Source organism: Leucoraja erinacea, chromosome 31 (assembly GCF_028641065.1).
Source record: "Leucoraja erinacea ecotype New England chromosome 31, Leri_hhj_1, whole genome shotgun sequence".
NCBI classification, from domain to species: Eukaryota; Metazoa; Chordata; class Chondrichthyes; order Rajiformes; family Rajidae; genus Leucoraja; species Leucoraja erinaceus.
In genome coordinates this window covers 13,550,953-13,575,293 of record NC_073407.1, presented here as the reverse complement: position 1 = coordinate 13,575,293, position 24,341 = coordinate 13,550,953, and the positions used below count along the sequence as shown (strand labels likewise).

Sequence of the window (24,341 nt, the reverse complement as noted above, 5' to 3'; positions counted from 1 at the left end):
CCCCCCCCCCCCCCCCCCCCCCCCCCCCCCCCAGGAGGACCCCCCCCCCCCCCCCCCCCCCCCCCCCCCCCCCCCCCCCCCCCCCCCCCCCCCCCCCCCCCCCCCCCCCCACCCCCCCCCCCCCCCCCCCCCCCCCCCCCCCCCCCCCCCCCCCCCCCCCCCCCCCCCCCCCCCCCCCCCCCCCCCCCCCCCCCCCCCCCCCCCCCCCCCCCCCCCCCAACCCCCCCCCCCCCCCCCACCCATTTTCCCGAACCAAGGCCGGACCCCCCCCCCCCCCCCCCTTTCCTCCCCCCGTCACCCTTCCCCTCCCCCTCCCCCTCCCCCCCCCCCCCCCTCCTCTCGGATGCCTCTCCGGGGAGGGGCAGAAACGCTCTCAGGTATCAAGATCTTTGGTATCAACACTTCCTGGTGAAGGTGCGGGCACGGCACAGGACGGAGCGGCAGGAGGATGTCTTACCGGGACTTGATCGGGGACTGGAACCGGGCCGTGCAGGCCATTGACCAGCAGGACTGGCTCTCGTCCCTCAACTTCCTGACCAAAATCGCCGAACCCAACGTCCGGATTTGGTTCAACCTCGGCTGCGTTCGGATGCACCTGTGTGACCTGTCCGGTGCCCTACAGGTCGGGGAGTGGGTGCAGTGGGGAGGGCAGGGAGAATTGATGAGACATGGGGTCAGAGGAGCTGCATTTCTCTCCATACTGTCTCTTTCCCCAGCTTCCCTCCCTCCCCTTATATCTTTCTCTTTCATCATCTCTATCTACTTTCCCTCACTCTTTCTTTATTCCACCTGTCCTACGCCTCCCAATTATTCATCCCCTCTCCATCCTTTCTCCTTTCACCCCTTCCTCTCTTCACCCTCTGCAGGCTTCCCTTTCTCATTTTCTCCTTCTCCCCTCACTCTCTCATTATTTCATGTGCTCTTTTTTCTTTCTCTCTTGTTCTCATTTCTCTCTCTCTCTCTCTCTCTCTCTCTCTCTCTCTCTCTCTCTCCCCCCCCCCCCCCCGCCAGCGCTCCCCCCCCCCCCCACCCCCCTCCCTTCTGCTTCTGCTGCTGGGTGGTGAAGTGCCAGGATCCATTTACAAGAGGTCATTTGCAAATCAAAGATAGGTCTGTAAGAAACAAGGAAGGAAAATCATATGATACAATGACAATGAAATTTATTTGAGGATGTAACCAACCTGACGTCAATCGTGGGATCAGTGATGGGCTGGCATCTATTAAGAAAGTAGTATCAGCACATTTGGAAAATAATGGTAGGATTGGGCAGGAACCATGGATTTATGAAAGGGAAATTATGTGTGACAGACCTGTTGACATTTCTTCAGGTTATCAATCTGGTTTTAAGGTAGAACCCTTAAGCTTGGAATGATGATTGATTAATGGGCAGAAAACAAACTATAGATAATGGTTTATTATCGTCATGTGTACCGGGATATCGTGAAAACAATTTTTTTGTGTCAGATTTTCTGGCAGATTATATTAAGCACTGGGCACAATAGTAGTGCAGAAAGGAAAACTAATCAGTGCAGTATATAATCTTGCAGCTAAGGGTAAGGACAGCAGTGAAGGAAATTGGTAGTTAAGGAATGCATCCTTACTTATGAGAGATGTAGACATAAGGAACTGCAGAGGCTGGTTTGCAAAAAAAAAAAGACACAAAGTGCTGGAGTAACTCAGCGGGTCAGGCTGCATCTCTGGAGAACATGAATAGGCAATGTTTTAGGTCTGAAGAAGGGTCTCGATCTGAAATATGACCTAAATAAAAAGTTCTCCACAGATGCTGCTTGACCAGTTGCGTTACTCCAGCACTTTGTGTCTTAACCTATGAGAGGTCTGTTCAAGAGTCTATTCATAGTGAGGGAGAAGCTGTTCTTGAATCTGGTGGTCTGTGTCAAGAGTGTTTTATTGTCATCTGTCCCAAAATCACAATGAAGACTCATCAGTGCTTCTACTTCATCAGAAGTTTGAGGAAATCCAGCATGTCGCCAAATACTCTATTGAAAGTATACTGACTTTGCATCATGGCTGGCTTTAGTCACTCAAATGCCCAAGAATGAACAAGGTTGTAGAGAATGATGGACATTGCCCATTCCATCACAGGTATTGACTTCCCTGCAATTGAAGGGATCTAAAGAAAGCTCAAAAAGGCATCCCATATCTTCAAAGTCCCACATCACACTGGCCAGGCTCGCATCTCGCTATTACCATCGTGAAGAAGGCACAGGAGCCTGAGAATGGAGGCACCCAGGTCAAAAAATTGAAAACATAGAAATTAGGTGCAGGAGTAGGCCATTCGGCCCTTCGAGCCTGCACCGCCATTCAATATGATCATGGCTGATCATCCAACTCAGTATCCTGTACCTGCCTTCTCTCCATACCCCCTGATCCCTTTAGCCACAAGGGCCACATCTAACTCCCTCTTAAATATAGCCAATGAACTGGCCTCAACTACCTTCTGTGGCAGAGAATTCCAGAGATTCACCAGGAAGAACAGTTTCTTCCCATCAGGTTCTTGAACCACACTGCACAACTCTCACCACAATCCTACCTCAGCAACACCAAGCAGCCTATCTGATGGGATTTGAGACATGGAAGGAAACTGGAGTACCTGGAGTAAATGCATGTGGTCACAGGGAGAATGTACAATCTCCACACAAAGAGCATCCAAGGTCATGATTCAACATAGAACAGCAGAGGAACAGGCTCTTCAGTTCATAATGTCTACGCTGAACATGATGCCAAACTAAACTCATCTCTGACTGCACACGATCCATATCCATCCATTCCCTGTTTATTCACATATCTATATAAAAGCCTCTTAAACACCCTGTATTGTACTACAAATATGGCCTTACCAACAACGTGCATGGCTGTAATATGATATCCTGTTGTCAGTACCCTGAATGTCGAAGGCAAACATGACAAGCACCTCCTAACGAGTATCTTGATTAATCTCCACGTATTTCCTCAGTTTATTGGCACAATCGACCAAGATCCAATTGTAATCTGTGATTGCATCTTCACTCTCCACTACACCCACAATTATAGTATCATCCGCAAACTTACCAACCCACCACCCACATTCTCATCCAAGGTCATGGTCCAGAAGATGTGGATCTAGTGGACAAGATTGTAGATGTGAGGTGTTGGGGAGATGATGAGTGGTTGTTCAGATTTTGTAAGTGAAGGGATTGGGCCACTGGCAGGAGGAAACGAGTGGGTTTAAGGAGTACTGGGACACGTGTGGACCTTGTGTGGTACAACCACAATCAATCTGTGGATTATAACCCTTGTGGTGATTTTCTATCCTTGCCCCACTGGCTAACAATGTTGCTATTCCTCTGCAGGAGTTTGACAAAGCGATAGCTAAAGACGATCGGCTGGCAATCTGCTTCTTCCAGAGAGGCATAGTTCATCTACAATTGGACATGTAAGAAAATACCACAGGCACATAAGTGACTGCTGAGATTATCATGGAAGGTAGAAGCATTGTGGTGGCCCTTTAACCTAACCCTGGCAGTGGGTAGGATGCATTCCACTGTCTCCAACCTGAGCTGTACTGACATTGTTGGATTGGGAGACATGGGGAAGGTTAAACCTGTGAATAGTGGGCAGACGTCAAATTTGAGCGATGGAGCTTGGGGGGTAGTGAAGAAAACAAAGGGATAGTGAAACTCTGGAGGCAGCAAAGACGTGGATGAAGATTTCAGATATTGGTGTGGCATTCAGAAATTAACTTCAAGGTCAGATCTGACTCCACGGATCTTCTTTGACAGTGTTCCCCAGGGGAGGGATAGTGTTAGTGGTTCAAAACTGGGATAAAAGATGTTGGGGCCACACAAACGTTTTGTGCAGTCAATGTCAATGTCATTGTTTTTATGATTGTTAATCAGAGGTATTTCAAAGTAGTTGAAATTTATCTTAATAATTTTTAAAATGAAAACAACCAGTAATTAATTTTTATTAAATTTATTTAAACAATGGTTTAAAATATGAATGTACACTGAAGCAATCAAAATTCCCAGGCAAACTGACCTTTTGCCTGAATAACATCCCACCATTCTAATGAATGAGACCACAATAAAGGTGTCAGCTTTGATGCTGTACAGTTGTTGGGCCAGATGTGAAGAGCATCAGTCTGTCTCAACATCTTGCAGGATGCCCCTGGACTCATTGATGAGTTGAGGGATGGAGCGAGAGAGCCACCACCATCTGTGCTCCAACACTGCAGTGTGCAGCTAGAAGTCTGAACACTGTGGTACACACATTGCAGCCGGGCAGTGACTGCCTACTGCAGCTCACCCCAAGCACTGCCTGGCCTGCAGGTTTCACACTATATACACCCCTTCCATTATGGTTGGACAGATTGTTCAACACTGTCTTCTGACACCTGCATAATCTTCTGACGAAGGGTCTCGACCCAAAACATCACCTATTCCTTTTTCTCCAGAGATGCTGCCTGACCTGCTGAGTTACTCCAGCTTTTTGTATCAATCTTCTCTGGACATGTGTGATAAAGCAGTGGTCTCTCTCTCTGATATGCTGCACCAACCCTGGGTGTCCGAGGGATAGAAAGCTAAATGTTTTCTCCCTCTATTCCAGGGGTCCCCAACCTTTTTATTCCCCTTTACCCCAGGCAACTTTAATAGCACATAACAATGTTATTTCACTCATTTATGAACAACTAATGTTGAACAGATACCGGTTTACCAGAACCAAACACAGTCAGTCAATGAGAAAAAATATGTACAAATCCAGAATCAACAAATTTACCCCCTGGGTAGGTGAAATTAACCCCCTGGGAGTAAATTTAGCCCAGATTGGGAACCCCATGCTCTAACCTGTGCACGGAATAAAGTGGGTTTAAGAATACATCTAACGTGAGCTGTACCTACTCTGAGTGCATTTGATGAGAGTGTATCGGGAGCCACGCACTGTACTTGTCAGCTTCTGTATCTACACTACAAGTGTCTGAGTCCCTCTAATTCCCTATATTTTAACTTGGAATCACTGCTTCTGCCTATATTTTAATCAGAAATTCCCGATTCCCTTCCTTTCATCTGGATTCACTCCCTGTTGTAGAGTTATGGAGTTATAAAGTTTATAGCGTACAAACAGGCCCTTCGGCCCAACTTGCCCACAGCAGCCAACATGTCCCATCTACACTAGTCCCACCTGCTGTGTTTGGCCCATGTCCCTCTAAACCTGTCTTATCCTTGCACCTGTGTAAATGTTTCTTAAATGTTGCGATAGTACCTGCCTTAACTACTGCCTCCAGCAGCTCGTTCCATGTACTCACCAGTCTACACCCATCCTGTTCTTCATTTTAGATTAGTCACCCCCTCTGCTGTACAAAATCATCTTCTTTACTAGTACAATAACATCTGTCCTTTTTGAATTTCAGGCTTGATGAGGCATTGGGAGATTTCACACATGCTCTGACCAGTTTACGAGGTAACCTTGTGATTGACTACACACAGCTCGGTCTCAGGCACAGACTGTACTCCTGGCAGGTAAAGAATCACTGGGATCTCAATGCAACTTTCTGTTTGGTTTCCTTTATATGGGCGAGGATATTTTGCAACAAATCATAACGATCAGGTCTACTCTAAATGCAGCAGCCCTGCTGTGAGATATTCCTCATAGACCCAAGCAACATGGGAAAGATGGCTGCCCTGTTCAAAGCTGCTCATTTCAATTTGCAAATGCTGCTCCTCCTACTTGGGTACAACATTACTGGAGAGGAATGATATATTTCAGAAGCTAAAAACTGATTTGTTAGATTTAAGGAACAATTGAGGAGTTTATTCATGTGTGTATTTAAGTATATAATGGTATATGGACACACTGATCTGTTTTGTAGTCAATGCCTACTATGTTCTGTTGTGCTGAAGCAAAGCAAGAATTTCATTATCCTATCAGGGACACATGACAATAAACTCTCTTGACTCTTACATGGTTGGGTGAATGCTTATAATCCAGCAAAATAGAGGAGAGGAGCACACTTGCAGGCTAGAAGACTGAAGGGACCATTGAGCAATGACATGGCCTTGGACTATCTTAATAAAGAATAGTGTTGCAGCAGTGCCAAAAGGACAGAGGTCTTCATGAATTATGTTCATGAGAACTGTCTTGGTCAAAGTATCTCCAGCTGAACACGAAAGGGAACAGCTTTGGTAGATCCGATGTTGGGAATGTTGTGAGGAAAATGGTACCATATGTCAATCAGAATGGGCTTAAAGAACAGTGATCAGAATTACTGATGTAAGTACATCACCCTGAAATAAGCAGTTTTACATTCTAGCTGCCAGAGCTGCTACTTCTTAATGATAATGTTTTGGAGCTTCACAGTTCCCCTCTTTCTATTCACCAACTGCATATCCTTCTCCTAGAAGGTGCTTTAACGAACCGAGAATACTGGAAAATCAAATAATTGCAAATGCTACAAGTCTTAACATTTCCAGACCACCGGTCAAGAATAAGACAACTTGGTTACATGGAGACAGGCAGGATATTGGCATTTTTTAGTAGAAGCAAAGAACTGCAGACGCTGGTTTAGAAACAATGACACAAAGTGCTGGAGTAACTCAGCGGATCAGGCAGCATCTCTGAAGAACATGGATAGGAGACATTTCGGGTCAAGTCCCTTCACACTGCATTATTTTCAGCATTTATTTTTCTCCTTTGTGCACAAGAGAGGGGAAAACAAGTTAAAAGAACAAAAAGGGAAACAAGTAATTTGTTTAAATGCAGCAAATCCTAATCTGGATTAAGGTGCCTGAAGCATGGTGTAATTTTCAGGTGAAAATTAAATATTTTTGGTGGAAAGGGTTGAGAATACCATTGGTATGCGTCAGGGGTGTGGAATCATTTAGATGTGGTTTTCAAAGCATATGAGTGCAGTGAATGGACTTGTGTTTCATCACTGAGGGCCCCATTGATGTCTTTCACCAGTTTAAGAAAATACGGGAATCATTTTTTTAGCCATATTCCACTGTCTCGGCTAAAAGCCATTGGCTGAGAATTGTGTGTGAAAGTTGTTTGCAAGGTGATCTTAAACCTTGGCATTGCCTTCACGCCTCAGGTTCTGCACAACATGGCTGCTGTTTACTGCAGACTCTGCCGATGGCAAGAGGCCCTGCAAAGCCTGGAGGAAGCAGTGCGGAAGAAACCCCAGGGCAGTAATGTCCAGCTGAACAGTGCTCTATCCATCGCAAAGGTAAGACTGCCTGAGGATTTAATTGTTGATTGAGACTTGATCATGAAGAGCATGAGGATCTGGGTGGATGGCTGAATTTGATGTGGGGCGCGCTGAGGTGACCTGAATGTGTCAGGCGTGGTTGAGTGGGTGTATCAGGATGGATAAGGTGTGTGCTCTATGAATTGGGGTGAGAGTTTAGCTTAGTTTAGTTTTGAAATACGGTGCGGAAACAGGCCATTCGGCCCACCTAGTCCGCACTGACCAGCGATCACTATGCACTAGCACTATCCTACACACTGGGCGTGTTAGGGAAGATGAGAGCCCATGGTATTAAAGGGAAGATACTAGCATGGATAGCGGGTTGGCTGGATGGCAGAAGGCAAAGAGTTGCAATAAAAGGAGCTTTTTCAGGTTGGCTGTCAGTGACTAGTGGAGTTCTGCAGGGGTCGGTGCTGGGGCAGCTTCTCTTCATGTTGTACATTAATGATTCGGATAAGGGGATTCAAGGCTTTGGGGGCAAGTTTGCAGATGATACTAAGATAGGTGGAGGAGCAGGCAGTGCAGAGGAAGCAAGGACTCTGCAGAAGGACTTGGACAGGTTGGGCAAGTGGACAGAGAAGTGGCAGATGAAATTCAGTATCTGAAAGTGCAGAGTAATGCATTTTGGTAAAAAGAGTTTTTTCGAAATGGAGGGAGAATCCAGAAATGAAAGGTGCAAAGGGACTTGGATTGCTGGTGCAGAACTCCCAAAAAGTTAATTTGCAAGTCGAATCAGTAGTAAGGAAGGCAAATTCAACGCAAGCATTTATATCAAGAGGACTGTAATACAAAAACAGATGTAATGCTCTAAGATTTGCATTTGGAATACTGTGAGTAAAGCTGGGCCTCATATCTGAGGAAGGATGTGCTGGCTCTGGAGAGGGTCCAGAGGAAGTTTACAAGAATGATTCCAGGAATTAATGGGTTAGCATATGATGAGCGTTTGACAGCACTGGGCCTCTATTCGCTGGAGTTTGGAAGATTGAGGGGGGACCTCATTGAAATTTGAAAGGCATAGATAGAGTGGATGTGGAAAGGATGATTCCACTGGTGGGAGAGTCTAGGACCAGAGGTCATAGCCTAAGAATTAAAAGGCACTCTTTTAGAAAGGAGGTGAGGAGGAACTTTTTTAGTCAGAGGGCAGTTAATTTGTGGAATTCTTTGCACAGTGGGCTTTGAAGGCCAGGTCAGTGGATATTTGAAGGCAGAGATAGACAAATTCTTGATTAGAATGGGTGTCGTAGGATAGCCCGGGCAGTCCACAAAACGGACCATGGAAGACTCTGTCGGATGTGCACGGACAGTTTGCAGAACAGGTGGTGAATGATTGTGCAAATGCACGTGGGCTGTTCTCCTGAAGTGGCCCAGCTCCTGACGGCACCCTCTTGCCTTGAGCTGCAGCAGTTTGTACAAGTTGGTAGCCGGCCAACAATGGGAGAAGTGTTACACTTCAGTGGTGTCATTGCATTTGTACATCACGCTACTTCTGCCCTTCCCCTGGGACAGGGAATCAGCAGTCCTGTAGTCAAATTGATGGAGATTAAGATGCCACAACACTCGGGTCCCTCAATGGTCGGAGGAACTGAGACTTTGATCAGTGCGGTGCAGGTAACATTCAAACACTGCACACAATGTCCAAACAACCTCTGGAATAGTCCCTGTGGAATAGTGTTTAAAACTAATTAACTGGTGCCACTTAAATATTCAGATCATTCTGGCATTTTAGGATGTTTACAGGCTTCCGAACAAGTGCAAAAACAGTAAAACTCTGTTAAGCCAGCACACTCGGGACTTTGTGGCATTAGTCTGGCAGATTTCCCAGACTATTGGATGTTAGGTTGTCTTAGAAAAACATTGAATGGGCTGGGCCAAAGAATAAGGGAGCGATAATTGAAACATATGAGATCCTGCAAGACCTTGACAGAGTGGGTGTGGGGAGAATGTTTCCCTCGGAGGGAAAATCAAGATTCACAAATCACTTTTTTTTTTTTAAATAAGGAGTCACCCACTTAAGACATTGAGTGAAACTTTTTTCCCCCAGAGGGTCATGATTCTTTGGATCTCTTCCTTAAAGAGCAGTAGAAGCAGTGTCTTTGAATATTTTTAAAGCAGTGTAGATGAATGTTTAATAGCAAAGGGATAAAGAGAATGTGGGGTTGAAGTTACAATCAGATCACCCATGGTTTTATTAAAAACAGGCCTGAGGGTGGCTTATTTCTGCTAATTAAGTTGTTAAATCCCATCAAGGATTCTACATTGCATTTATTAATGTAAATTCCGTGTGTGTACACACATATACATACACACACACACACACACTATAGTTCTTTTTTTATGCACATAAAATATATTTGTGTGCGCATATATATGTATGTTGTAACCTGAGCTTCATATAAACTAAGAACATTGCATTTGGTATTTATAACAATAGGCTACTCCGAACCTGAATCAGTACTCACCTCCAGCTTTATGCTGCCTTTAATCATAAGGTCATATGGAATAGTAGAATTAGGCCATGTCCCATCAAGTCTACTCCGCCATTCAATCATGGCTGATCTATCTCTCCCTCCGAAGCCCATTCTCCTACATTCTCCTCATAACCTCTGTCGCCTGTACTAATCACGAATCTATCTATCTCTGCCTTAAAAATATCCACAGACGGCCTCCACAGCCTTCTGTGGCAAAGAATTCCACAGATTCACCACCCTCTGACTAAAGAAATTTCTCCTCATCTCCTTCCTAAAAGAAAGTTCCTTTAATTCAGAGGCTATGACCTCTAGTCCTAGACTGAAACATCCTCTCCACATTAACTGTATCCAAACCTTTCACTATTCTGTACGTTTCAATGAGGTCCCCCCTCATTCTTCTAAACTCCAGCGAGTACAGACCCAGTGCCGACAAACGTTCATCATAGGTTACCTTACTCAGATATGGTGCCCAAAATTGCTCGCAATATTCCAAATACGGCCTTACTAGCACCTTTTAGAGCCTCAGCATTTCACCCCTGTTTTTGTATACAAGCCCTCTTTAAATAAATGCTAGCAATGAGTTTGCTTTCTTTACTACCGATTCGACTTACAGATTAGCTTTTGGGGAATCCTGCACCAGCACTACCAAGTCCCTGTGCAACTCTGATTTCTGGAATCTCACCCCATATAGAAAATAGTCTACCCCTTTATTCCTACTACCAAAATGCATGACTCCACACTTTGTTACACTATATTCCATCTGCCCGCTCTCCCAACCTGTCCAAGTCCTTCTGCAGAGTCCCTGCTTTCTCTGCACTACCTGCTCCTCCACCTAATTTCGCATCATCTGCTAACTTTGCCACAAAGCCTTCAATACCCTCATCCAAATCATTAATAAACAATGTGAAGAGTAGCGGCCCCAGCACCGACCCTTGCGGAACGCCACTAGTCACTGGCAGCCAACCAGAAAAAGCCCCCGTTTTTGCCACTCTTTGTCTTCTGCTATCCATGCTAGTATTTGCCCATTGATACCACGGGATCTTCCTCAGCAGCCTAACGTGTGGCACCTTATCGAAAGCTGCCCCATCTTCCTGTATACCTTTTCTGAACATCTGCTATCCAAGAATGTTGAATGTTAAGTCCAGAACTTTTGCAGTAGTTGATGTGACCTGCCTCCCTCCAACCCGACACTCTGTAGGACCGTGGCTATTTATGTCTTTGGCTCCTTCCTTTCTCCCACAGAATGTTGTGCATCCATTAACCCCCAGCTGGGATGTAACACCCTACGCACAAACTACGATGATGGTTAGAGAAACACATGTCTGTTCCACAACCACAGAATCTCCGTGACCTCATATTTCTTATCTTTTATATTCCTCCTGTGGAGCAATTACTTCCAAGGTGTAACGTTAAGGATTGAATTCTTTCAACGTGTGACGAGCCCACCAGTTTGGGAGGCCCACTCTCTAAAGCTTCCTGGGCATCCCCATCTTTCGGATGACCACACGCCTGCCATCTTGATATCTGGGGCTGCACAATGGCCAGGCCGTGATCCCCACATCCTACTCCCCTTCTGCTCTGTGTTGACTCCTGCTTGCGTACAGTTTCGAAGCTCTGAGCTTCAGTTCAGGCAGATGGAGCATTGCCAATAAATGTGATCTCATTTACTCACAGAAATTCTCCTGAAATTATAACATGTTGCAGGAATTGCAAGCAATAGATCTTGGCTTTTCTCTATAGGAAATCTTGATTCTCTATTGTACAGGCTGGTTCACTTGTTGCCCTGATTGAAACAGATGGCTACACCTGTTTGATGCTCTTGTTCGAGCTCCCTCTCTGAGCATGTACCACGGAAGCACACTGTCCTCATATATATATATATATATATATACTGGACACTGGACATCTTGAACTGAGGAAAAGCTAGTTCTGTCCAGGATTTAGTTCCATAGTCAAAGTTGGTTACCTTTGAATCCTCAGCTGCTCCTAGACTTCCTAGAATCGTAACAGCATGGAAACAGTTCATCGTGTGGAATGGATTGCATTGACCCAATTCTGGAAATCTGAAATAAAAGCAGAAAATTCTCAAAATGCTGGGCAGCAATCATTGATGTGAAGCCTTTTCTCTTTCCGCAGATGCTGCTTAGCATACTGAGTGTTCGCAGCGTTTATGGCTGAAAGCTAGTTTATGCGATCTCGGAAAGAGACCGATCACAAAGATGCTGGAGTAACTCAGCGGGTCAGGCAGCATCTATGGAGAAAAAGGATGGGTGACATTTTGGGTCGGGACTCTTCGTCAGACTGTTCTACCGGTTGTTTGGTATGGATGTTGGGACAAAAGCCTAGTTTTTGTACTACACGTTGCATTGTTTTATGACGGGGAAGCACATGGGGTGCGGATGCAGCAATGATTCTGGGCGGGGAAAGTAGATAAAACCCATCTGCTCTCTGTTTATTAGAGTGGTATCTCGCTGATCTTTCCAGAATTAAGTTGTGAGTAGCCATGTCGATGTCCAAAGATGCCTGAACTGGCTAAAGGTGGTGATTTCTTCCTGGAGGACCTTAGCAAACAAATTGGGAGTGTACAGCAGTCCAGTGGTTTCCTGGACACTGAACGGATATTTTATCATGATTAGAAACATAGAAAATGGGTGCAGGAGTAGGCCATTTGGCCCTTCAAGCCAGCATCGCTATCAATATGATCATGGCTGATCATCCAAAATCAGTACCCCATTCCTGCTTTCTCCCCATATCCCTTGATTCCGTTAGCCCAAAGAGCTACATCTAACTCTCTCTTGAATACATCTATTAGATTGGAACACACCTTTGAATCTCTCATATAGACCATTGGATTAGCAACACAGTAACATGATCTTCACTTCATCAATCTTAAAAATCAAAAACTAACATTTCCAATCAAACAGGCTACACCAAACAATGGTCTAACATCTCCTTCTATTCTCCTGCTTCCCTCTTCTTCCGCTGACGGTCCTACCTCTCCTTCTGCTTTCTGCCCCCCACCCAGTACCATTACCTTCCTTGACCCATTGTTGCTGCCCCACTGCCTGGCAAGGGTGCAGTTGGTGCTGATATTAATTTACCTTTAGTTTGTTTCTTTTAGCGTAATAACACCTTTGAGCCAGTTGATATACCCGAGGGGATTGTGTTCAGACCCAGCAAACATGAAGTGGACGAACTGAAACTCAAGGACTTCCTGGGAACATCCAAAGTAAGTGGAAGTTAATCCATATCTCACTCAGTCTTAACCTAATAAATGGAGTTTAGATATCGATGACAATTCACTGATAAGAATGCTTGTCAATTAAATTTATAACTTCTCAAAAGAAGCGCTTTCAGCGCCAGAGACACGGGTTAGATCCTGACTGTGGGTGCTGTCTGTATGGAGTTTGTACATTCCCCTCGTGATCGCGTGGGTTTTCGTCGAGATCTTCGGTTTCCTCCCGCACTCCAGACGTATAGGTTTGTAGGTTAATTGGCTTGGTATAAATGTAAATTGTCCCTAGTGTATGTAGGGTAGTATTAATGTGCGGGGATCGCTGATCGGTGCTGACTCGGTGGGTCAAAGGGCCTGTTTCCGCACTATATCTTTAAACTAAACTACTATCTATATATAATATATATATATATAACATTTAAAATATATTTGGACAAGTACTTGGGTAGAAGAGGGTTAAAATCCCTAGATCCCTGAGGCACACCACTAGTCATAGGCCTCCGGACCGAAAAACAACCTTCCAGCACCCCCCTCTGCATCTTAACATGAAGACAATTCACTGTCCAGTCAGCTAGCTTTTCCTGGATCCAATGCGATCTCACCTTGCTAAATAGCCTAGCATGCAAAACCTTATCAAAGGCCTTGCTGAACTCCATGTAGACAACGTCTATGGTCCTGCACTCGTCAACTTTCTTGGTTACTTCTTCAAAAAACTCAATCAAATTTGTGAGATACGACCTTACATGCACAAAACCATGTTGACTATCCCTAATCAACCCCTTAAATCCAAACGCATGAACATCTTATCCCTCGGAATTCAGTAACTTTCCTACCACAGAATAAGTTTAGATAGAAAACGTAAACTAGTTCTCTTAGTTGGAAAGCAAAGATCTGCAGATACTATAAATCTTAAATAAAAACAGAAAATACTGGAAATACCCAGCGGATTAGACTGCATCTGTGGGAGAGAGAAAAAGTTAACATTTCAGGTTGATGACAATTCTAACGAAAGGTCATTGACCTTAAACGTTAACTCTGTTGAAAGAACAGAGCACAGATTTAGGCCAACTGACACAAGGGGAATGTGACTAAATGTGTATTTAATCGGACAGAAGTTATAACGTGGACCTTTGTGGAAACCAAATCAACCAGTGTCTTCACTATACTGTAAAATGCAAGTTTTGTCTTCTGGCCGATTAACACAGAGACTCTCACAATTTTATCTCCAGGTAATCTCCTCCGTTGTCCCAAATGATAGATTTGCTGGATTCGGACCTCTTCGTCCAATGGTAGGTTTGTGTTTGTAATGGTGAAATTGGACTTGAGGAGGGAAGGTGTGATTAAAGGAGCTGAAAATAGCAGGATGCAAGTAAGAGGAGCAGGAAATAGGGACAAGCGATACTCCTGTGCCCTTGCTTGTGAAACTCAGTAAGTTTCAAAGTAATTATGGTAAGGGATGGGGATAATTTCCAATTTAAGGTTCTCTTAATTGCAAAGCACAAATCTGCAGATACTATAAATCTAAAGTAAAAACTAAAAATGCTGAAAACCCCCAGCTTAAGGTTCTCGATTGGGTAAAGACAGATTTTAATAAGACAGGAATAGACAAACTGAGGGAGCAGATAAATCTACGTGCAGGCAGACTTTTAAAAGTGAAATAGTGAGTAACATATTCTATTGGGGGCCAAGATGCAGAGGGGTGAGAGGGATAGACAGAGTTGATGTGGACAAGCTTTTCCCTTTGAGAATAGGGAAGATTCAAACAAGAGGACATGACTTCAGAATTAAGGTACAGAGGTTTAGGGGTAACATGAGGGGGAACTTCTTTACTCAGAGAGTGGTAGCGGTGTGGAATGAGCTTCCAGTGGAAGTGGTGGAGGCAGGTTCGATGGTATCATTTAAAAATAAATTGGATAGGCATATGGATGAGAAGGGAATGGAGGGTTATGGTATAAAGTGCAGGCAGGTGGGACTAAGGGAAAATAATTGTTCGGCACGGACTTGTAGGGCCGAGATGGCCTGTTTCCGTGCTGTAATTGTTATATGGTTATATGGTTAGGATGGAATGTAGCTTCCATTGATTAGTAGCAGTATTAGGAATCTACAGGCTTCATAACATTGTATTTTGTCTTCTCCAGCATCTTGGATCTGCTGAACCAAGTAGTGCACCTCAGCCATTGCCCAACATACCAGCAGGAAGCACAGCACAATTAAATTCTGCACCGGCAGTTGTACCCAGGGAGGTAATGAAGGACAACCTTCAGGTATCAGTGACAACGTCTTGTTATTTAACTCCCAGTGCCTTCTGTTCCTCGATCTCTCCCTAGGACCCCCACCCCTCCCACTTCATTCCAGGGCTCTCTGTTCCCTGTACCTCCACTCCCTCTCCTTCATGATCCTTCACTCCCCCTCCCTGACTGTTTCTGACCCATGTGTCTCCAAGCCTGACCATTTGGACATCTGTGGTACCATCTTGCAGTGCCCTCTGGACATAGATAGGCACAAACAAAAAGGCATCTTGTCCATCAAGCTTATTCTTTGATTATTAGACATTGACAGGCCTGTGACTGAAGCCTGCCTCCATCTCACAGCATTGGCAACTTGCTTAACACTGATCCTGTTTATAGCATTCTTGGTCCATCAGTCTGTACACATAGGTGTGTATCTGTAATTGGATCTCTACCGCTGCGCCACCGTGCCGCCCAGGGAGAACGTTGAAGTGACCTGAGAGTGACGGGAGACTGTGTGGGGCTTTGCGGAAGTTTCACAGAGGAACTGAGGTCTGTGTCTGACTGGAACATTTCCTGTTCTACTGGTTTGCATAGTTCCCACATTCTTAAACTCCATTCAGCACCAGGTCTCTTTCACTCCTAATCTCTTGACCAACTAATACTGATTTGGCTGAAAATGAGGAAGCATCCATTTCACTCTAAGAAAGTAGCTTCTGATATTGTTGCAATGGAGGGTGGTTGGGCCCCTCACAGTTTCATCTGAGGCCAGGAGTTCACGGGCACTGAACTCTCTCAGCCTCCAGTGACCCACCAGACCCACATTCCACCCGGTGGTTGTAAGTAAGGTTGGACTTACTGAGGGGAGGAATGGAAAATGTGGGGAAAAAATGCATTTGTTTCCAATTTCTGTGCCTTCTAACGTTATGAAATTGCTTTTGATCAGGTCACTGACCCTGACTCGGTGATAATGAAGGTTCACTACGAGTATACAGTGGCAACAAGAGTGACGCCTGGCACATCCTACACCGACCTTCTAAACATCATCAAATCCAAGCTTGCCCACCAGTCAGGACAGATGCAATTAAGGTGAAGGATGGGGAGAGTACACTGAACAAGTTTAACGCTCACAGTTCTTGTGCAGTTGATTTATCTCGCTCATTTTCTATTACTTCCCTCTAAGTAGAACTAGAGTTAATCTTGCTTTAATCCTAACCTAGTCCAAACAATGACAAAATAGGCAAAGTTTAGGGACCGAGAGGGAACGACCGTTGTTGACAGCTTTTCACCAAAGTGTGGCATCGCTGAACTGTTAGTAGATTCTTAAGGGGTTGGACAGGCTAGATGCAGGAAGATTGTTCTCGATGTTATGGAAGTCCAGGACAAGGGGTCACAGCTTAAGGATAAGGGGGAAATCCTTTAAAACCGAGATGAGAAGAACTTTTTTTTCACACAGAGAGTGGTGAATCTCTGGAACTCTCTGCCACAGAGGGTAGTTGAGGCCAGTTCATTGGCTATATTTAAGAGTGAGGAGTTAGATGTGGCCCTTGTGGCTAAGGGGATCAGGGGGTATGGAGAGAAGGCAGGTACGGGATACTGAGTTGGATGATCAGCCATGATCATATTGAATGGCGGTGCAGGCTCGAAGGGCCGAATGGCCTACTCCTGCACCTAATTTCTATGTTTCTATGAACTTAGTAGGAATTTGACTGACTGAAACTATACTCAGCTCAGAAAAAACAATTATGAATATTGAACCTGATAACCTAGGCCCAAGGCATTGAAGCAGGATTGCTCAAAGCAGTGCCCTCAACCCATCTACTATCAGCTACTTCATCGATCCCATCTTCTGGAGTTGAGGGATCTCAGTTCCAAGGTTAGGTTGGAGAAGCTTGGAATCTCTTTGTGGGGGGGGAAAAAGGAGGTCAAGAGAAAGTTTGGCAGAAAGAGACAAGATTATGACAGGTTTAGATAAGGTAGGTAAAGAAAGGTCGTTTTCACAGCCAATGGCCCAAAGAATGTGGACAGGAGATTTGGAGAGATGCAAAGAAAATCCCTTTTAAAAATAATGAGTGGTGATGATCTGTAACTCGTTGATGATGAGGGTGGTGAAAGAGATAAATAATAATTTCAAAAGGAAATTGGATCAGCATTGAAAGAAAATAAATGCAGGATTTCAGAGGTATTGGGACTGTGCTAGCATTGACTCAATGGCCAAATTGGTGCCCTTCTGTGTGGTTAACACATTGTAATTCCCAGGCACTTTCCCTGATTTGCAAATATGACCTCCTTTTTCCCCATTACAAGATTCAATTTAATTGTCACATGTACCAATTAAGGTATAGTGCAATTTGAGTCACCATACAGCCATACTAAGTAAAAAGCAAAAATACACAGAGCACGTAAAATAAAGTTTAACATAAACACCCACTACAGCGGAATCAACATTCCTCACTGCGATGGAAGACAATAAATTTCAGACATCTTCCTCCTTTGTTCACCCTTGGTCGGGGCCTATGAATGGGGCTGTTGCCGACAGTCCGCTGTTCAAGCCCTCTCGATGGGATGATGGAAACTCTGGCGTCGGGATGGATCGGAACACTCAAGACGCATGGAGTTCCCAAGTCGGCTGCTTCTTACTGGAGACCGCTGCTTCACAGTGTTAAAGTCCACAAGCCCTGACGATCGGAGCTCCAATAGGGTGATTTCACGAAAGGTCACTGGAGCGTAGATCGCGTGACCGAAAATCTCAAGTGGAGGACATGCTAGACATCCGGTACATCGGGAATTATCGCGTTTGCTCGCTGAATTTCATCAAAAGTAAGGCATTATTGACTTACTTTTGATGAAATTCAGCGAGCAAACGCGATAATTCCCGATATTTTGGACCTTTAAATCTCCACGGCAAATGTCCGCTGTTCACTTCCGCTGGATTGGCACCTGCAGCTCCCTCTTTAATTTACCTTAGTTTCTTATCTTTTTTTTATACTGTAAATCTAGGTAGCTGTGCCTCACTGTCACCCGGACTGGCACAATAAATTGCAGATCAAAACCTGGCCGTTTTCTATGTTTTTAACGGGTGGGAAAGTGCGTGTTTTCCCATCCACTAGCATGTACCGGATGTCTAGCATGTCCTCCACTTGAGATTTTCGGTCACGTGGGTGCGGATCTACGCTCCAGTGACCTTTCGTGAAATCACCCTATACTGGCGATCCTCTGCAAACTATCCCAGGCTCCACGATGGTAAGTCCGCACCGCACCAGCGGCTTGAAGCTCCGGACCGATCTCCAGGAAAGGCTGCACCACTCCACGTTGTAGGCCTCAGGAGGAGATGGAGATGCGACACGGAGAAAAAGCGCATCTCCATCAACGTAAGTGACTGAAAATGTTTCCCTAGATCCACCTCCCCCCGGACCCCTTACATAAAACATACCAAGAGACATTAAAACAAGCATTCAAGACATACTTAAAATAATAAAAACAGAGAAGGGACAAGACAGACTGCTGGCGAGGTTGCCATGACGGGCGCCACCTGGTGGCGAATTAGTGTCATTACAGTGCCAAACCTAGCTTACCTAAGAGTATGGTACACAAAAATGCTGGAGAAACTCAGCGGGTGCAGCAGCATCTATGGAGCGAAGGAAATAGGTGACGTTTCGGGCCGAAACCCTTCTACCTAAGAGTATAACTGGAGTACTTCATTACAAGGATTGCAGTGAGTAAAAATAAGGTGTTTCACTGCTTTCCAATGGCCATTAGGGATACGCTTCATTGACGATGTCTACATATTGTCTAACACTTAACCCAATTGTTAGTTGTTCTCTAACCCATGCTGTGTGTATTTCCCTCTCTCATTCTGATCATCACATCCATTTCTCTCCCAGTTACAAAGACAATGAGACGCAAGAGCTGATACCCATCAAAGCAGAGGCAGATCTGGAAAAGATGTGGAATCAGATTGTCGAAAGACGTATTACTCTCTGGTATAAGGTGAATATTTGAAACAAATTCTGGTTTGATGATACTCAGCACACAAGCAGGGTTTTGCCTGACTGTATGTCTAGGTACAAAATAAAGACATTTTTATATTGCTGTCATACTGAATTACAGCCCAGACTCTTCATACAGACTGTTGTCTAATTTGTGAGACATGATCTCCCACACACAAAACCATGCTATCCTTAGTCAACCCGATTTTCAAAACGCATGTATATCTTATTCCTCAGAATCTACTCCAGTAGCTTATCTCCCACAGGTGTTAGACTTGTCAGTCTATTGTTCGCAGGCTTTTCGGCATGTAAGGATACTTGCCTTCATTAGCCAGGGCACAGAATACAAGAAAGGGAAATTCTAGTACAAGTAGATGGGTTAGGTCACAGTTGTGTGCATTTCTGGTTACCACATGATAGGAAGGGTGTGAATGCACTGGAGTGAGGATTCACAGGATGTTGCCCGGGGTGGAGTGTTCAGCTTTGAGGAGAGACTGGATAGGTTGCGTTTATTGATCTTAGACTGGAGAAGATTGACGGGAGATCTGTAGGGTAATGAAGGGCCTATTTCTGTCCTATTTCAGCATATATGACACCATTACATTAGAAGAGGGAGGGTCAAACAGCCACCTACTGACCTATGAGCCTAACGTCAGTTGTCGAGAAAAAGCTAGAACTTACAATCAAAAATGTAATAACAATATAGATTTATGAAAGATAAATCATGTTCAACTAATCTACTGGTGTACTTTCAGGATGTGATTCATAGAATAGATAAGAGGATCCAGTGGATATAGTGTGTTTGGATTCCCACACAAGGTTGGGAACAAGGTAAGAGAAGGTTAGCTATATTTAATATTTAAGAGGAAGTTGGATGTGGCCCTTGTGGCTAAAGGGATCAGGGAGTATGGAGAGAAGACAGGTACAGGATACTGAATTGGATGATCAGCCATGATCATATTGAATGGCGGTGCAGGCTCGAAGGGCCGAATGGCCTACTCCTGCACCTATTTTCTATGTTTCTAGGAGAACACAAAAATGAAGGTAGTATATAGACACGATAGAGATTTTTTTCTTGGATAAAGCAAAGAGTGGGAATAAATGAATGCTTCTCAAATTATGATAGGACAGGGTGAGATGCTTGGGGCCCCAGTGATTCACAATCTATCTCAAGTCACCTATGGGGAACAAATGTCATTTTTCCAAGTTTGTTGGAAATACTAAATTAGGTGGAGTTGTGAGCATTGGGAAGATGTAAGGAAGCCCCAAGTGGATATGGGCAGAGATGGAGTATAATGTAGGAAAACGCGGATTGAGCAGAGAATCCGAGGATGAAATGCAAATAATTTGGATAGTGTTGACGTTCAAAAGGACCTATGTGTGCTTGAACACGTCACTGAAAGCAGCAGGTCCAGGTATTCCAGGTGATTACGAATGTATATGGTTGATTATCAGAGAGTTTGATCACAGGTGGACGGAAATTTATTGTGATTGCGTAACACCTTGGTGAGGTTGTACTTGGTTTTGATCTGCTTACGTAAGAGAAGATGTACGTGCCACAGAGTGAGTACAACCAAGATTTACTAGATTGGTTCCTGGAGAGGTGGGGTTACCACATGAAGAGAGATTGAGTGGTTTGGTACTTATTTTCTTGGGTTTAAAGAATGAGAGGAGATCTCTTTGAAACTTACACAATTTCTAAAAAAAACGGCTTAATAGGCTGGATGCAGAGAGAATATTTCCCTGGGCTGAGGGGTCTATGATCAGGGGACATGCATATTTACAATACACACCTGAGACTTCAGTGTGTGAACACAAAGTGTAATATGTACACATATGTGTATACAAAGTGTAACGTGTATACTACACTCAAATGGCAATATGCACATACAATAATGACAGTAATTTCATGCACTCTCTCTGTAATGCACAGTGCAGTGCATGCCCCCACACTGTACATAAACATCACTCAGTAGACATTGAGATACACAGCAGGGGACACAGATACTGACAGAGCAGCTCACATCCTCACATTCTATTCAATCACAACTACAGACACTGCAGACACTATTGTAAAACAAACCTTTATTAGTCTACAGACCCTTTGGCCGGCCGTCAAGTGCTCTTCAGAACCCTAGCCATCTACAACTACAGGGGAGAAGGTCCTGAGGATATGGAATTCAATGTGGGCGATGTCATTGATGTGTTGTCTGAAGGTAAAATGTAATCTGTCTTAATCTACCATTCACATGTAGCCCACCACATTCTAAACAAACAAGATCTATGAAGGACCATTTCCCATCAAGTCAATCCTATTCCCCCTTCCACCCACCATGCATCCATTCATATGGGAATATAAAGGGATGCGGTTCTCTTGGTGGGGAAGGGTCCTTCATTAAGCATCCTTTCCTGATTGCTGCAGTGTGTAAGAGGTCAAAAATGACCTTTGTCCCCCACCACCCCTGTGATTACATTTGTTAAAGCGGGGGGAGAAGGCAGGCACGGGTTATTGATTGGGGACGATCAGCCATGATCACAATGAACGGCGGTGCTGGCTCTCGAAGGGCCGAAAGGCCTCCTACTACACCTATTTTCTATGATAGCTACGTGAGTTCAGCCTTTCACTAAATCACCTTCTGCATAACTAGAATGTGTGGACAGCAAGGGAGAACTGCTCAAGATATTATGAAGAATTTATTTCTTCACTTTTATGCAAGAACCCTCCAGGAGACCTTTGGGGAAGCTGTGAAATGGTTCTACGCTCTCAGAACTCTTCAGATTGTTTCATGCCTCCTTGAAGCATTGTAGTCCTGATGAAGTTGCTCTCCCTCAGAGTTGTTAGGGGGTGGCGACAGTGCTATGAACGTATTTTCACCACAACTCAATGACAATGAAGGACCAGTGATATGAAATTAAAGTACTACAACACAGAAGCCTGCTCTTAAGCCCAACTCATCCATGCTGACCGAGATGCACATCTGAACTAATCCCATTTGTCTGTGTTTTGCAGACAAATCACTCGAAACATTCCCTATTCATGTATTCAAGGTAGGATGATGTGCAACTTGGAACAAATTCATGGTTGTGGCTTTAGTCGCACTAGTACAGCCCCTCACCTCCCCCATCAATGCAAGTCATGCTCCATCTTTACAGACCCAACCTTTTTATAGAGAATCCCACCATCCTTATTTCTCCCCTTTATTCCAGTGTCCTTCCAAAGTTGCCCTTCCACTATGAGTAGAACCTCCGCCCACTTTCTCGATATATACTCCCTTTCAGTTCCGCCCACCTCATAGTCTTTGCTGTGATATACTTTAATAATATAGTACTTTGCATTAATAGTACATCAGTGAAGCCCTGCAAAACTGACATTACATTTCTACCCTCTCCTCCTGGAATCACTGTCAATCCATCAATACCATTTTCCTTTAAAGAAGCCTGTTCTTACATTAATGTGTTGCCTTGCAGTGAATGAGGAGTGGCTGGAGGGACATTCCAATGGGAAAATCGGCATTTTCCCTCTGTGTTTTGTGGAACCGCAAAAGCCAGAAATCACTGACTCCAAGGAATCATCTTGCTCTGAAGATACCAGCTGCACACCAACAAGGCTTGTTAAGAAGGTCGTTTTTGAGGAGTAGTGCACTAAATACTAGACAGGATACCGCCTACAAGGGTGAGGTGAGAGAGGGAAGTCTGACCAGTCACACTGGGGAGAGGCTGCAGGTTCCAGTCTGTTTCTAGGGATGTAAATGTAATCTTGGGGGAGGCAATGACCCTAGTCTGTATGAGGATCAGTCTCTAGATTGGTGGGGGTGGGGGTGGGGGGCACGGGAAATTCATGTCTATGGGTGAAGTTGGGATTTAATCAGTCTCTGGAGGACTGGAGGGTTCTGGTCTCCAGAATGGTGGGGGCGGGAGAGGGATTGATCTGTTTGGTCTCTGGGAGAGCAGAGTCTGATTGTTCTCTGTGGTTGAGCTGTGGCTTTGTTTGGTCTATGAAGGTTGGGAATGTTCAGATTCGGGGGACCAGTGTCTGGTAGGTCATTGTTTGAATTACAATAATAGAAGTCTAGTCAGATCTGCCTGAGGGGGAGACGCGAGTTCCAGTCAGTTTTAATTAGTTTAGCAGTCTTTGGTAAGTGGAGGTTTAGTTTCCCGGGGAAGCGTCTGCTCAAACTCTTGTGGAAAAGGAGGCTGGGATGCTGAACTGTCCCAGGAATATTGGGACTGCTTTATCTTTGGGGATTCGGATTTGCCTCTGGGTCAGGGAGCAGGAGTGGAGAGAAACATTTAATCTCCACTGAAAGTCCTGGTCAGACTCTGAGGGCAATTAGAGAACCTTGTCTTCTGTTTGTACTCTGAAGACAGATTGGTAATGGGGCTGTCCCACTGTACGAGCTAATTCAAGAGTTCTCCCGAGTGTCCCCTGATTCGAACTTGGAGAATTATGGTAATGGCCGCTCGTAGGTACTCGGGGCTGTCGTGGACATTTTTCAACATGTTTAAAAATCTTCACGAGTCTTCCCGAGCTTACCGCATTTCCCGAGTACCTGCCGTTAGCGTTCCGAGCCGCTAAGAGACGTCCCGTGCTCCGACAAACCCGCTACATACATTCTATGTGCCTACCACATATTTGATTTTTTTTAAAACTCGGGAGAGCTCTTGAAGTAGCTCATACAGTGGGACAGCCCCTTAAGTCATTAGAGGAAGGAGGTTGCATTTAGGATGACTGAATTCTGGAAGAAAGGTTTCCTTGTCAGTCTCTGGCAAGGTCTGGATGCGCTCAGCGGAAGGGTGGGCAGGGAGCTGAGGTAGACAGTCAGAGTGATCTTGATGAATGATGGAGCAGGCTTGAAGGGCTGGATAGCCAACCTACAACTATTTATGCTCTTATGGTCCTGTACAAGTTTTTGGACAAAGGGAAGGTCCCCTTGTCCTAGACTCTGTCAAGATCTCTTGGGGAAATTGGGAAGTTCTGAAATATTTCTGCTATTATTAAGTGAAAATCTTCATGCTCTAGTTTTGTTTCCTCAATTTTGGTTAACTTTTACATTGGTTAAGTTATACATTTTACATTGAATAAAATGTTTGTCTTCCGTTGATAATTTTTTGGAACCAATTACTCACAATTATTTCATTACTTGTTATACTTACATAAAAATAAATCTTACATTGGGA

The 24,341-nt window shown here is 44.6% G+C and overlaps 1 protein-coding gene across 1 annotated transcript; it reads left to right on the top strand.

Annotated features, from left to right (window-relative positions):
* The first annotated feature begins 372 nt into the window (after window positions 1-372).
* On the top strand, window positions 373-24,341 carry LOC129711940 (neutrophil cytosol factor 2-like). Its single transcript, XM_055659980.1, has 11 exons — window positions 373-622; window positions 3,351-3,433; window positions 5,408-5,516; window positions 7,088-7,222; window positions 12,833-12,940; window positions 14,176-14,235; window positions 15,085-15,210; window positions 16,121-16,263; window positions 19,059-19,164; window positions 21,256-21,379; window positions 22,632-24,341. Exons 1-11 carry the CDS (start codon window positions 449-451, stop codon window positions 22,799-22,801), a joined length of 1,338 nt encoding a protein of 445 aa, XP_055515955.1. The 5' UTR covers window positions 373-448; the 3' UTR covers window positions 22,802-24,341.

Excerpts from the sequence above, each read along its gene's own strand:
- LOC129711940 (XM_055659980.1), top strand. The coding sequence starts at position 449 with ATGTCTTACCGGGACTTGATCGGGGACTGGAACCGGGCCGTGCAGGCC. Across the intron at positions 19,165-21,255 it reads GTATTACTCTCTGGTATAAG|TCTACAGACCCTTTGGCCGG; the intron begins GTGAATATTTGA and ends AACCTTTATTAG. Across the intron at positions 21,380-22,631 it reads CATTGATGTGTTGTCTGAAG|TGAATGAGGAGTGGCTGGAG; the intron begins GTAAAATGTAAT and ends GTTGCCTTGCAG.